Genomic DNA, 14,910 nt, shown 5'->3' with positions numbered 1-14,910 from the left:
GTTTCTAGCATGTCACCCCTTAACCCCTTAATTTTCCCCTTAAGTAGGTTCAACGACAGAGGATATTTTTCTTCCATATTGTAGGACAGTGTCACATCCATATTGGTTGCAGGGCTTCACTAAAGCTACGTCACCCCCACAATGAATGAGGCCATTATTTTATGGCTGCAAGCTAATATCAAATAAGAAATATCTAGATGTTATGTACGTATTTGGTATCTTTGGAAACCTTGGGATGACCACTACCATTTAAAATAAAGTTCTGTGGGTTGAACAAAGCAGTAAACTAAAACAAAGTGATGCTGACTCACAACTGGTGTCACAGAGGTCCAACCAGAGTGATTTGTATAATTATCAGTGGAAGTCATGTGGCTGAAAACTATTCAGCAGGCAGATTCACAAAAAAGAGGGAGGGAAAAAAGAAATTGCCAAAAATCATCATGTTAATAAAATTGCATTCGAAAAACATGTCTTTTTCCTATAGTCCAAAACTTCACCTTCCCTGAAAATAGTCTCACGATTTGCTGGTTGGTCCCAGGGCGGGGCTGCTTTCATTTATCATCTTAAATATTTATTCTAAGTTAAACATTAAAGGAGATAAATTACTTAACCTGAAAAGTGTACTTGACTGTGTTACATTAAACTACCCACTTAGTTCAGGGTTATACTTAAATAAGTGTTTTTCAGCGTCAAACACGCAACAGTGGTACAGATGGTTCCCATGGCAACGGAGGTAAAGAACTAGAACTCGAGCTACAGTAGAACTGAATGGAAACGTTTTTGTTTGTCTATCAGCTCCACCATTACAAATAAATTATTTACCAAATACAATGAGTGACGTTCCCTCACTTCTATATTCCATACAGAACCTTCTATATTCTATTTTCTTCAATTATCGGATTTTTTTGGGCCCACGTTAACCTCTGTCACTATTTCATGGGGTTTTATCTGCCCCTAAAAATCCCTCTTCAACTTTGTTTTTCTTTATTGTTCTCTTGACTGTCCATAAATTTAGCCATAAATGTTTTTTAATACCTTTAATTCTTGTGTGGCTAAACTGAAGGAGCTCTAACTGTAGCTTGGGCTATTTTATTTCAATACTGAAACTTAATTTTTTCACTTCCCACTAAAGGTTTTCATTCACAAGATTTTATGCAGCTTTTTTTAAGGTTAAGGGATGCCAGAGTGAAAACATAATAGTACACTATGCAGTTTCAAATGAGAGGGCACACCACTTTATTTACAAATGTTACCTATGTTAAGGATGAGGCTGAGGAAGGATAAAAAAACAACCTTAAATTCATGCTAAAACTAATAATCAACAGAATTTATACAACAAATGCCTGTCTTGAATCTAATCTGCTTTGATGTCAAATGTACATGAAAACATAAATAATGGAGTGAAATGCTCTTTTGAGTTGTTGGTGCATTGCTGAATTGTGTTTTTTTTGGGGACTGAGTCACATTCATCATTCTTTATCTCATCATAAGATAAGATAAGATAAGATATTCCTTTAATAGTCCCAAAGTGGGGAAATTTCCAACAACAACAAGGTGGGGCGTCCTATCTGCCTTAACCCTCCTATTACCTGCAAATTTACTAACATATTTTATCAGTTGGGGTCGATTTGACCCCAGCAATTTACAATTTAGGTCTCCATAAAATTATTATAATAAAAAATGTTGGTATGTGTCAGGTGCTTTGTCTGTCTTGTTGACAACGTAAACAGCCCCTTAAATAAAACACTCACCACCTCTTATACATTGGAATTCTTATGGGAATCACATTTTGTCAAATTAACTATTCACGATCACATTAACTATGACCACTACAACAGGTGTGGTCATGTTGCTACAGGTATGGATATGTCAAGGCCCTAAAGCATATAGGGAAGTTTTTTGCTGATACAAATGTCATGTTACAGTTCCTCGGTGTCATCCAAAACAGCTAAAACAAATGTTGATATTTGTTATATGTTTTCTGCAGCTAAAAAAAAGCCTGGGAGTCAATTTGACACTAAAGAAACACCTATGGGTACCAAATATGAACCGGACACTTAAGATATACCCTGTTAATCTCATGGTTACCCACTTAAACTAGAAAAGCCATTAAATATGAGGCATAAAACGACGTTAATCATGTATTTAGAGAGGTTAAACTCTGAATAGGGTCAAGTTGACACCAAAGGTAATCGGAGGGTTATGATGTTATATGCAAGCTTCCCCTCAGGCTTACATGTGTTTTAGGCAACATTACAACGGTAGTACATGCAGTTCACCACTGGGTGGAGACAGAGCTCACCGATATCTGTGTAATAGCTCCTGAGTAGTCCTCTTGTTTCAGGATAACCAGGATTTTATTAGTTTTTACACGCCGGTTTGAAGATGCTAACTCGGGGAAACCTTCCCTGTTAGCCTCATGCTAATTACCCGGTAGGTTCGCTTGCGAGGCTTTTATTTTATATTGAGACGCTCTGCTCGCAAAATTAGTCCACTTGTGAAACACCAACATGTTATATCTGCTGTACAACTGTTCAGACACAGCAACCTGCCTGCCAAATACTAAATACAAGAAACCTGCTGGAGCACAAAGCGTCATCTGCTGCCTGAAAAAATTAAAAAAAAAAAAAGATGAGGAAAAAAAACGTTTGTGTAGTTCAGTTTGTGTGCTGCCTTCAGGTGCTCCGACTGAGCTCCGTCTTTCCTCGGTTGCGAAGTCAACATGAAGACGTCGCGCATTCAGCTGCTTTAAAAACCGAAATGGACACTGAAACATACTGAAAATCATATCATGACATCTATTCTAACCCCTCTCCAGGATAGCTGTGTTTATAAAAACTGTTATTCTTTCAAATTTTATTTTTTGTTCCCAGTACATGCATAACACCCATCAGTATCACAGTTATTCGTCGTCTTTGTCAATATGAAACCTGCCACCATGGCAGCTCCGTCCATTATAACTTATTAGTGCACTTCTGCACATATTATTTGGAATTTGGCATTCTGTACACCATTGAACTGTTTATTTAATCATTTAACTGTGCAATAATTTATACCTGTTGGACTTGACAACAATTCAACAGTGCAATATCCCTGAATATATATGGAGTATGTAGGCTATCTTTTACATATGCTCAATTTCTTATTTCTGTATTTATGGGCATTATATTTTTTGTAGGATTAAGTCACATATTTGGACATAATGCACACACCTGTTTTAAGGTAATTTCTAAGGCATGTATTTTTATATTTCTCATTTCTTTTTTCTAGTTATATTAGACAGCAGACATAAAGATAGATAGATAGATAGATAGATAGATAGATAGATAGATAGATAGATAGATAGATAGATGTACTGCGTTGATCCCAGATTGGAGAATTGTTGTGTTACAGCAGCAGGTTGTCCAGACATTGCACATGGATAATGGTAGACTGCACAAAATATAATCAGAATCAGAATCAGAAATTCTCTATTGATCCCTGAGGGCAGTTGCTCAGATTCTCAAGAGAAGAATTCAATTATAGGAAATGGAAAAGAAAAGTATATAAAAAAGAAAGAAAAATAAGAAAAATAAAAAATGTTCCTTGGAAATTTGTATGTGCATTATGTGTAATAATGTAACACAAGTATGCACATTATGTGCATTAAATCTAAATGTGTGATAGGTATGTGTATATGTAAACATCTCTCAACACTAGGAGAAATATATATCTTTAGAAAAAAACACAAGTAACAAAATAAAGTGGATAATAGAAAAAAAATATAAAGGAAAACAAAGAAAAAAACTATACATACATTGCGAGAGTACTATTTTAGTACTCTCGTAGAGTCAATTATACAATATAAAATATACAGATATACTAGATCATTGAAGTATTTCTGATTCTGATTCTGATTCTTTTTCAGATTCTGATTGTGCTTCTGATTCAGATTCAGATTCAGTTTCAGTTTCTGATTCTGATTCTTACTCTGATTCAGATTCAGATTCTGATTCTGACTCTGATTGGCTTTGCGGGGCTGGGGCGTCAACAATCAGTGCACACGCAGGCGGGCTCTCTCAGGTCCCTTCTGTAAAGTGTAATAAAAAAAATAAAAAAAAATACCCGACAGCACCTGAACGCAGCACCGGCTCCGCTCACTGCGCAGCCTCGAGGACTTGGATGCGAGCGGCAACTTGGCGGGAGCCTCGCGCCCACAACACTCCGCATCTGTGACATGAAGCAGCAGCGGACGGCGAGCACGAGCAGCTGAGAGCCGGGATCCTTCCTCCGCGAGCCGAACAGGTAGAGCGCGACGCTTTCATTAAACTCCTCATTAAATTAAACATAAAACAAGAATTCATCTGTCACCGAGCAGTTAAAACACTTCAAATGCCGTTTTTTTTTTTCTGAAGCGAGTAAAAGCTCTTTACTTTGGCTCTGTGTGTGTGTGTGTGTGTGTGTGTGTGTGTGTGTGTGTGTGTGTGTGAGAGAGCGCTGGTGATGCTCAGTGTGTGGGATTGACGGACGAAAGCAGTGATTACCATGAAGTGATTTTCTATTGTGCATGTTGCAGTTACACCATCAAACCAAACCAAAAAAAAAAAAAAAAAAAATGAAAGAAAGAAAAAATAGAACCTTTAAATATTCTTAAATCACACTCCATTCCTCAGCAATTTATTAATTTCAGCATCTAATCTCATAATTGAAGACAAAAGACTTGACAAAATGAAGGTATATCAGGGGTCTGTCTTAATATTTCCTTTAAGGCTTGCTTGATAACACTTAACTTAGCATTTCAGGGAAAAGTGAAATGTATTTAAGAATAAAAAAAAAACACTGCACTGACAGTGTCATCTTCCATTTTAAGGTGGAAATTCAGATTTTCATGTTTTAAGCAACATAACCCAGGAATAGTATTGTAAAATGTGTCAGATTAAGGTAAAACCAAGGAGGAGTTACATCTTGATTGAGTGTTTCAGTTATTAATTATTCATTACTATTGCATAAATGGAACTTTTTAGATGCTAAAATATCTAAACTCGTGCACAAACCCCTTAATTTTCGTGAGGGTCCAGTTAGGAACAAGTTGAAGGTGCTAAAATTGAAATGATCCTATTTCCTAGTGATTGCAAATCATCTATAAATCAATACTAATAGACTACCTGCTGTATGTGACCCAGGTAAATGTGTGTGAACTGTCAGCGTTCATTAATTACATATATATGCATGAAATGATACCAACTGTTGTGTTCCTGTGCCACAGAAAGCCAGAGTTCAAATATGCACAAAACACAGGAACGTGAAATAATCTGTCTCATTAAACATTGTAAAGCTCTGTAAAGGCGAGTAACTCTAAATATAGTCATAAATTTTCACTCTGTTTCATCATATATTCCGGGAGTCAGGACGGTGGATTCAAAATATTTCAATAGCATGAGCCACTGACCCCAATTTGATTTATCTGGGAAGATTTTTGCTGCTGGATATGATTCTTTTATCATAAATGGAGGAAGAGAGCAGTCATTCCCACCACCCGCTCACTTTTTCCTCTCCAGAAATGAAATAGTGGAATTAAAGTGTCATCCAATTTGCCGGTGGACCCCTCTGGAGCCACTTTAAGGACCGCTGGGGGTCCCCACACCCCAGTTTGGGCACCCTGACCTCAACATGAACAAATATCGCCGTGATCTAATGTGGACACAGGAGCCAGGAGCTTTTGCATGCATTCATTAGGAACCACAGAATCGTTTTTTTGTTTTGTTTGTTTGTTTGTTTGTTTGTCTTTTGGAGGTTTTGGGGTTGAAACGTGTTGGGTGGGGAAACGCGAGCATCTGGCCTGATTCACCGTCAGCAGAGCGGAGCTGCCATGCACGACCTGCTTACACTGCTGCTGCGTTTACTGCTGAGCTGGTCTGTTTTGGTGTTTGCGTGCTCCTGCCTCTTAAAGTTTTGCAGCTTTCCAAAGTTATTCAAACAAAGACGATGCGATAATGATGATATTTAGGATTATTATCTGCAGTAGTAGGTGTAATTGTAGTATCTTGATTGCAACGTGGTTTTGTGCACACAGGTTTGGGACCAGTTACTTCCATATTGTTCATATTTAGCCTGTTGTTTAGACTCCATTAGTTAAAGGATGTCAGTTTTTCACTTAGGTGGCATTCATGTTTAAAAATGGATTTGTGCTGGGTAAAGGGAATCAAATGCCTGAACAGTCTCTGAGAAATTTAAGCTCCAACTCTAAAGGCTTTAAAACGCCTCAGAGTGCAAAATGATCAACGTCAATCAGAGATAAAAAAAAAAAAACAAAAAAAAAAAAACAGCATTCATCTCATGTCTTTTGCATTTATGTCAGATCAGAAGTACCCTGCCTCAATAAAAAATTTCAGCCGCTTTTCCCATGATAGACGGGGCACCAAACACACTCTGGTGAAGTGGGAGTTTTGTCATCACATTAAAAAGAGACATCAAATTTAAAAAGCCGACCTGTTGAAACCCTTGCTGCATCATTTTGTAACAGCCAGAGACTCAAAAAGGCAGAAATTAAATCGCCTTCCAACAGAGTAAACAAGCCGACATTAGCACACGGTTGAACCTTTTTACAGACCTAATGGCTTAAATAGGGAATTATTATGCAGCAGGGGGAAATAGCATGACTGAAGTGTCACGCCTTGCATCAAAATTTAAATTCCTCTGTCTGTTACACTTAACGCCGCCCTGGAGTGAATTCACGGCTTTGAAACCAGATCAGACACAAATCATGTGCAGGTTTCCACAGGGCTACGTACAGTACAGCAGCCTTTTCCACTGGACACGGGATAGGATTGGATAGGATAGGCCCGGCAAACCAAAGTGACCGCACAAATTCCCCCCCTGAAGGAACAATACGCGCCTCTGATGGGGAATAAAGGCGCTATTGTCTCGGTGACACGCTGGTAAAAACAATCCCAGGTTTCACAGAGAAGTCTCACAACAGAGGCCCGTCCTATCGCCGGTAATTGCTACGTAATGTTGCACATGAATACCCCCGAATCAGCTGTGAGCTCGCGCACCACTCAGACAATCAGAGGCATCACGTCTCAATCGGCCGTCCCCATGGCAACAGCAACTGCCAGTCTGATTGTATGGAAAGTGGTATTTCTGATAACTTGTCATAAGTAAGTCTGCCGCTCACCAGAGAGCCGACTGGGTTTTAAATCTGCATAAAATAAAGATTTCCTTACTGCCCCGTGGCACAAAATGGCCATAATATCCCCCAGGCTGGGCAGTAAATCAACATCACTGTTTATTTCCTTTCAGCAAAATCTTATTTTGACTATATAGTAAAAATATATCACATCAAATCAAAATGAGGTATGGAACGTTTTAAAGAACATTTGAGAATTTCAGGGTTTTGTTTTTTTACATTTACCATGCACAGTCAATGTGGTAAACATTCAGTTTGTACTATATGCTTTTGAGAGACCATGATTAATGTGAATATTGAAAGAAAAATCCTCAGATTTATCATGATTTGACTGATTTCAACCATGTCACCTGGCTTCTTACTTTCCAGGCCATATTCTGTTTTACACATCAGCTCTGACATTACCAACAATATTTAAGTTATATGTGAGTGAGTCATACTTGTCACTGTTCATTTTTTGGCAAGATGTCTTTTTTTTTGTACAATATACACTCTATACTCTTTACTTTGTACAATATGTTCCATATTGATGTAAAAACTAAAGAAATAGACAGGTCCTCTCAGGTTATTTGGGTTAAATAGGAAAATAACTCGAACATGAATAGAATAAAAATGATGCCCATGCATATTAAGTCATAAATTTAAGGCCCTTCATGTACTTTGTGGCACATTTATAATAAATTCCTGTAGAGTGGTTAAGTCCCGCCCACCCACTTCCAGTACATGGGTCCTCAAAAGCAAAAAATTATGAATGCGATCCAATGGGTAGATAAAAATTATTTTCTGGTCCCGTTTGAATTGTGCCATGGATTTCACATATGTTGTTTGTGATATTTAAAGATAATTTTTTACGCAAAGAAGACTACAATTTAGCGCAAAGAATATTAATAATGCTAGGTTTTGTGTGAGCCCGCTTTGTGAACTACAACTCTTCGCTGCTCTCGGTGCGAATGATATACGTCACCACCCGCACTGGAAGCCTACAACAGACATGGCCATTTCTCTGCTCCGCGCTGAGTTTTTGAGGTTCTGAGTTTTTCCGCCCGACGGCGGGGTCTGCTCGCCCTCCCGCCCGGCCCGGCACTCCGTCGGCCCTCGGAGACGCGGACAATCGGGAACAAAACACACCGGCATCTTGACTTGAATCTGGATGGAGGGAAATGGCGATGACGTATGTAGTATGTAGTCTTTCTAATTGTGTGTTCTCAACAGTGTTCTCAACAGCATTTAACTGAACAATGGCGCAATAAACGGTCAAACTCTTAACATGAAAACTTGTCATTTAAGCCTATAAACAACATTTGTGTAATCCATGGCATAACGACGGAAGGACCAGAAAATAATTATTTTCTGTCCATTGAACACCATTCATTTTTTTCGCTCCGAAAGGTCCCATGGGGGTCCACCGGAAGGGGCGGGACTTCACCACTCTATTAAACAATCAACATACACATGGGTTATATTCATCAGATAATGAACATTAAAGGTGATTCCAGCCTTGAGTCACTATTTATCAGCTAGTCGTTTAAAAACTGTCTGAGAGATGAATGTGAAGCCGTCTTAATTTATCATGTAAACAATTTAAAATAATACAAACAACATCTTGTAACACATTAGACACTGGTGCAAAGCTGGTGTTAACTAGCATGCTAACATTCATGTAATGTTATTTTAAAACATCAAAGAAGACTGGGAAAAGGCATATTTCATACAATTTGCAACATTAAGAAAAACATCTTACATACAGAATCAAGAGAAAGACTTTTTGCTTATGTTGACTTCAAAAGTAGAAGTAAGATTATTAGAAAACCTATTGCAAGACGTGCTAGTGCTAACTAGCATGCTAAATCCCTGTAATGTTATTTTAAAACATCAAAAAAGAGTGGGAAAAGGCCTATTTTGTATAATTTGCAACACTAATAAAAACATCTTATACAGAACGAAGAGAAAGTTATTTTGAATATGTTGACTTCAAATATAGAAGTAAAATTATAGAGAGAAGCTAGTGTTAGCTAACTAGCATGCTAACATTTGCTAAATGTAGTTCAGTGGCTGTAGTGAAATGTATTTGCGCGATGAAAATCAATAAAAGAAAAAGCTCTGACATGACGTCAGGAGCTCTTTGGTCGGGCAGACAGATATATTGTTAGAAAAAACAAAGTCTTGTAAGTTTCTGTGGTAAAAGGGTGGAAACGTGCAGCTGCTTTAGCCCCCATTAGGGATGCATGATATTGGATTTTTTGCTGATATCCGATATGCCGATTTTTCCCAACTCTTTTGGCTGATTGCTGATAAATGTGCATATTTTTTTCCACCTAATTGCAGAGAACATCAAGTCTCTCCTGTTGTGGAATCATCATTTTCCTATGTCTACTCTTATTGTGAAGGTCTGCTGGTAGATGCAGACATAAAATGCAATGCTTTTCAGAATGTACACACTGACTGGAGCATCGAGCATTTCTGCATAAGTCAAGTGTCATAGCATCGTTCTATCATGTCATCTTGGGCCGAAACTGATATTTCATTTTAAAAGCCTTTATCGGCCGATAGCGATGACATGCCGATGACATGCCGATATGTTCCGTGCACCCCCAGTCACCATTTTCAGCGCTCTGGCAGGGAAACTGTCTGTCTGCATAATTAGACTGAATCTTAGCTTTAATCTTGTGAAAATAAAACTTTAAAACTTGTTTTCTCTCTTTTTGAGCTATGAGCTGTGTAAACTGAGCATAGTATTTTAAAGCGGCTGCCTAGTTATTCAGTCAGCCACCAGAGTGCTGTACATGGAATAAAAGATTTACAGACGACACAGCTGTGATGCTTGACGACTGAAAAGCAGCTTCCCCATCCAGCAAAATCAAAATAGATCAGGAGAGAGAGGCAAGAGGAGAATCATCACATCTGAACCAAAGGCAAGAGGAGGAGCAGGGAAAAAGCCAAAGTGTAGGTACAGAGCAGTCTGGGAGAACCCGTACAGCTGGATCCTGTACAAATCCAGCACTAACTGAGTGTTAATTTGCCAATATGCATTGCAAGTATATTACTTCAGAGTTTAGTAAATGCCCCAGTCTCTTGGAAATGACCAGCTTGCCCCTAAAATCAAGTCAAGGGGCCGAAAAAGGCCCTTTGAAAAAAGTGCACCCAACTCGCCCCTCACTTCTTGTCCTGACTTTAAAATTTGGTATCTGGTCACCCTATTGATCCTTAAGTCACGATACGATAGCCCTGCAACATTGTGCAATATGCTGAGTATCGCAATACAGTTGTCCCTCGCTATAACGCGGTTCACCTTTCGCGGCCTCGCAATTTCGCGGATTTTTTTTAGTGCAATTTTGCCTGCTTTTTTTTTTTTTTTTTTTTTTTTACAGTGCATTGTGTTCTGCGTCCTGATTGGCTAAGGGACTGTAGACCATTGTCAATCAATCCCCTCCATGCCGTGTCTCCTGTACAGTACAGAATGCGTTCATTCTATAATACTGGACTTATTTTTCTACGAAGGTTTGAACTTTGAGAGTGTTTAAACAAGAGAGAAAAGTGAGAAAATGTTAATGTCTGTCTGAGAAAAGTGTATAAAGTGTGTAGTGAGGGGTTTTACAGCCTTAAAACATCTAGAATAATTGTAAAAAATAAAGCTGACTACTTCACGGATTTCGCCTATTGCGGGTTATTTTTAGAACGTAACTCCCGCGATAAACCAGGGACCACTGCATATTGAGATTTATTACCCTTTTTCAACTGCAGATTATGTCAAACAATAAAAACTTTGTCAGGATCTGTTCTATTTTCATTCTGTTTATCTCACTTCATCATTTTTAATGCAGCAAAATGGGACAGACCAACTCTGTCATAAAAATCTGTCTAAATGTTGCATTGATACTTGCTGATTTGATATCGATACATGGCATCCATGTATCAATAGAATATTGCCACACTAAAAATATTGCGATACTACGCTGTATTGATTTTTCAGTTATTTTCAGTGCAACGTTTATTTATTGTGTCAATTTAAGTGCACTAGTCACTGGACAATGTATGTAAACTCCTGACACAATAAATAAAAGTTTAGTTTTCAATTGGTTATTCGATTAGTCAGTTGTCAGAAAATTAATAATCACTTATAATTTGACTGTTTTAATGGTTTTAGCCATTTATCAAGTAGGTAATCCCAATATCAGATGATTCCAGATTCGCTAAGATGCTAAAGGTATCTAACTTTTCTCAGAAAAGCACCATTTGGGGGTTTTTGACTGCTGGTCAGACTAGTGAAGCAGTTTGACGACATCACTCTGGGCTCTGCTAGGTTTTTGACACTTTAATGACTAAATGATTAATTGATTAACCAAATAAATAAATAAGTAAACAGTGAGAATAAAGATTAGTCGCAGCTCTGGAGAAGTCGGCTGGCTGCCTAACGTCAGCTGTTGCCTCAGTGGTGTCCAGAAACAGTCCGCTGAAACTAAAAGCGCGACAATCAGAGGCACACATTATTGTGAATTGATCAGTGATCAGTGAATTTCCCGCTGCAGGATGACTGAGGTGATGAACTCTCTGGAGCCGGGGACGGAGGACTTCAGCGGGGGAGGAACAGGAGGGGATGAGGGTGCAGTATCCTTCCAGGTGTTCTCCTCTTTTTTATTTATTTTTATTTATTTTTTTGTCAACATTATTTTCGGGCAGTGCTGTCTTATTGGTCGAGATAGCTTACAGTGGTGAGTCACAGGAATGATGAGCACAAATAAAATGTGTGGTGACGCGACTGGGTCATTAGTTTGACTCAGTGCCTTCATGTTGCAAGTAAATGGTATGTGTCTTATCCAGCTGAGCCAACAGGACAGATTTGTGTTTTTTTTTTTTTTTTTTCTAAATCAGCTCATTGCAAAGTGAATTGTAACAGCAGCCACTTGTGCTGTATTCTATAGCAGGGTTGGTAAAACCTACCTCATTATTTCCCTTCCATGGTGCTCATGATCAGTCTTAATGAAAGGGACAGAATGCAACAACAGGAATGTCATTAAAAAAAAAAAAAAAACCTCTGTTTGTATGAGGTGGCTACTCCAAGGAAGGTATCAGGATAATTTCACAGCAATATGCTAATGAGGAAGATTGTTGTGTTTCTCCTGTTAATTCATTACAACCATGGGTAAAGTTTATGTTGACATATCTTGTATGTTAAAAACAGTTAAAATGATTCTTTGACAAAATGGTGTGAAAAATAATGACCCTTACATAAGTTTCGTCAGATTTTCCCCGAGTCCCATGAAAGGTATCCGAAGCTGTCTAAGAGACTTCCCTCCATCGTCGTGGAGCCGATGGATGCAGCCGAGGTGGAGAGCGGGGAGCTGCGCTGGCCGCCGGAGGAGCCGGGCAGCTCTGACGCTCAGGCTGAGAGGCAGGCGGCTCAGGAACAGGCTGCAGGTACGGAGGCACGATGAGGTGCAGTCAGACCTGCAGCACAGTTTGTTTTCCTCGCTACAAACCACAGTGGGAAAGTTGACTTTGTTGCATCTTTGTGTTTGGTTAAGTTCACACTGCCCACTTGCAAACAAACCAGGGCTTGTAAAAAAAGAGAAAAAAAAAAGCAGCTCGATTATTGGACAGAGTTTTGGTAACCTGTCATCCTGCCAGGTTAGAAATTTTGGCAGCACGGAGGAGTGAAAACAAATTGGATTCTGCAGCATTATGGACTTGTCTGCTCTTACTGCTGCATTTTTACCTTTTTTGATGCTCATATCAGTCGAGAACACACGAGGAGAAAAGCTGAAAAACAAGCATCAGGCTGAGTGTGCTTTGCCCTCAGTGCATTTTGTTATGCTTGAGAAACCTCTGCTGGCTATCAGAGGTCTACATCAAACCCCCTTTACCCATAAAATCTTGCGTATTAAGGTTGTTTCCTGCATTACTTTATCAGCCAAACCACTAAGAAACCACACCAAACTTCTCCTAGAAGAAGCGCCATCGAAAAACAAACTGCAGGAATAAACGCTCCAGAGCTGGAATAAACTCAGTGTGAATGTGCCCGCAGTGGTAAGTGTATATGATGTGGATGTGGATGTACACAATGCTACCAAGTGTCTGTATGTTCTTCTAGGTGAGGAGGAGTCAGAGCTCGGGGCCGAAGGCGGCAGCGAGGAGGCGTCCGAGTCGGCGGAGGTGCAGGACTCCAACTGAAAACACACAACTCCTGCAAAAGTCCGCTGTAACTGTGAGTGTGTCCAGACTTGGATTCAGAGGAAAAGTACCTGGATGGATAGACAGATAGATGAGACAGAGGAAGAGGGGAAGAGGGGAGAAGGGGTGGTGGTGGTAGAAAAACAAGATTCCCAAACCCCAGCTCAAGCGCTTGGAGCCAGAGTGGTGTATGTACGTTTTTTGTATACATATTGTGCCCTGGCCAAGGAGAGTCCTCCACTACAGGCTAATAAAGATGACTGAAGGGATCAAATCGCCATGCTAAAGCTATTTTCTCCCATTAACAATTCCCTTTTGACGAAATTCACATGCACATCCGATACAAGTGCATGTTTGAATAGCTAGCTGCTTGGAAATGAACAAAAATCCGGTCAGTTTTCCATCGTGCGGTAATCACAGCAGAACTAGAATATTTACTCCTCTCTTAAGAGCTCCTTTTATAAAAAATACTTCTCGTCTTTTCACCTTATCCAGTGATTTTTAACGTGTGGTACTAAATCGGGAGCTTTAATTGGATACGTGAAGCTCATTTTCCCTCTCTGGCTCCAAGCCCTGGTGGTCCAGACGCCCGCAACATCGTCCGAACATCAGATCTGGGCAGATGTTCCTAAATGCTGTCTTAAGTCTTTAGCTCATGTGTGCCATACTACTAATGGTAGCTACTGTATTTTGTGCACAGTTTTTACATTAACCCTTAGATGTAAATTACATCACTCTATGGAAAAGTGCTGACTGCTGTAGTTCGGTGACGTTCTCGATTATTGTCGTACATTCTCTTGTTGCTGATGGATCACGTTGTTCACTTTGTAATAATAGCTGAAATGTTTTGAAGAGTAGTATTTAATTAATTAAGGAAGCCCTCATCACTTTATTCGGTGTATTACAGTGCATTCTTCAGTATATTACAGATCGTATACATTGTTCATGTAGCTCTGCTGTAAAAGGGAATGTAATCGTGTTCTGTTTTCTCTTCCGATATTGGAGCAATATGTTCAGAGGAATTTAAAGGTTGTCCTTTTTGTTACAGACTACAGAATTTGAAAATAATAATAACAATAATAATAATCAGTATATTTTAGATGTGTGTAGCCTGTCACAGAAATGATATTTTTTAAAATACTGGAAGCCTAAATTATTGCACAATTAATAAACCTTTTCAAAATTCTTAAATCATGCTTTCATTTCGTTAATTATGAAAGTGTTGATGTGGTTCATGCTGGTTTGGTTGTAACTTGTGGACGTGGGGATTCATGCTTTCACGCTTTAAGGCAAATCTGATCGCTTCAGCCCTGTTGTACACTCTTACAGGGGCATGAAGTTATCTCTGACCTTTATCGACTCCTCTTGGCAGCCAGCAGAATTTGCAACAACATTAATAGAGCTTATCTGCTTCAACAACCACCCCCCCCCCCTCTCTTTCTCCTGTACCCTTGAGCTACGGTGGCCTGTACTTGACAAAAGAGCAGCGATTGTATTTTTACATGCTATGGCGGCTTTGCATCATAGAAGTGAATAAAAGTGCACAGTTTTAGGTAACTAACTAATGATTCTTT

The 14,910-nt window shown here is 39.2% G+C and overlaps 1 protein-coding gene across 1 annotated transcript; it reads left to right on the top strand.

The window, feature by feature from the left end:
- The first annotated feature begins 4,162 nt into the window (after window positions 1-4,162).
- si:dkeyp-72h1.1 (LBH domain-containing protein 2) lies at window positions 4,163-14,527 on the top strand. Its single transcript, XM_030081783.1, has 4 exons — window positions 4,163-4,284; window positions 11,695-11,773; window positions 12,409-12,583; window positions 13,257-14,527. The coding sequence occupies exons 2-4, from the start codon at window positions 11,696-11,698 to the stop codon at window positions 13,334-13,336; spliced, it is 333 nt and encodes a 110-aa protein (XP_029937643.1). The 5' UTR covers window positions 4,163-4,284; window position 11,695; the 3' UTR covers window positions 13,337-14,527.
- Window positions 14,528-14,910: the final 383 nt, after the last annotated feature.

The sequence above is a fragment of the Myripristis murdjan genome, chromosome 22 (genome assembly GCF_902150065.1).
Source record: "Myripristis murdjan chromosome 22, fMyrMur1.1, whole genome shotgun sequence".
In the NCBI taxonomy this organism is placed as follows: Eukaryota; Metazoa; Chordata; class Actinopteri; order Holocentriformes; family Holocentridae; genus Myripristis; species Myripristis murdjan.
Note: the sequence above shows the minus strand (reverse complement) of the source record. Positions and strands in the feature narration are given on the sequence as shown.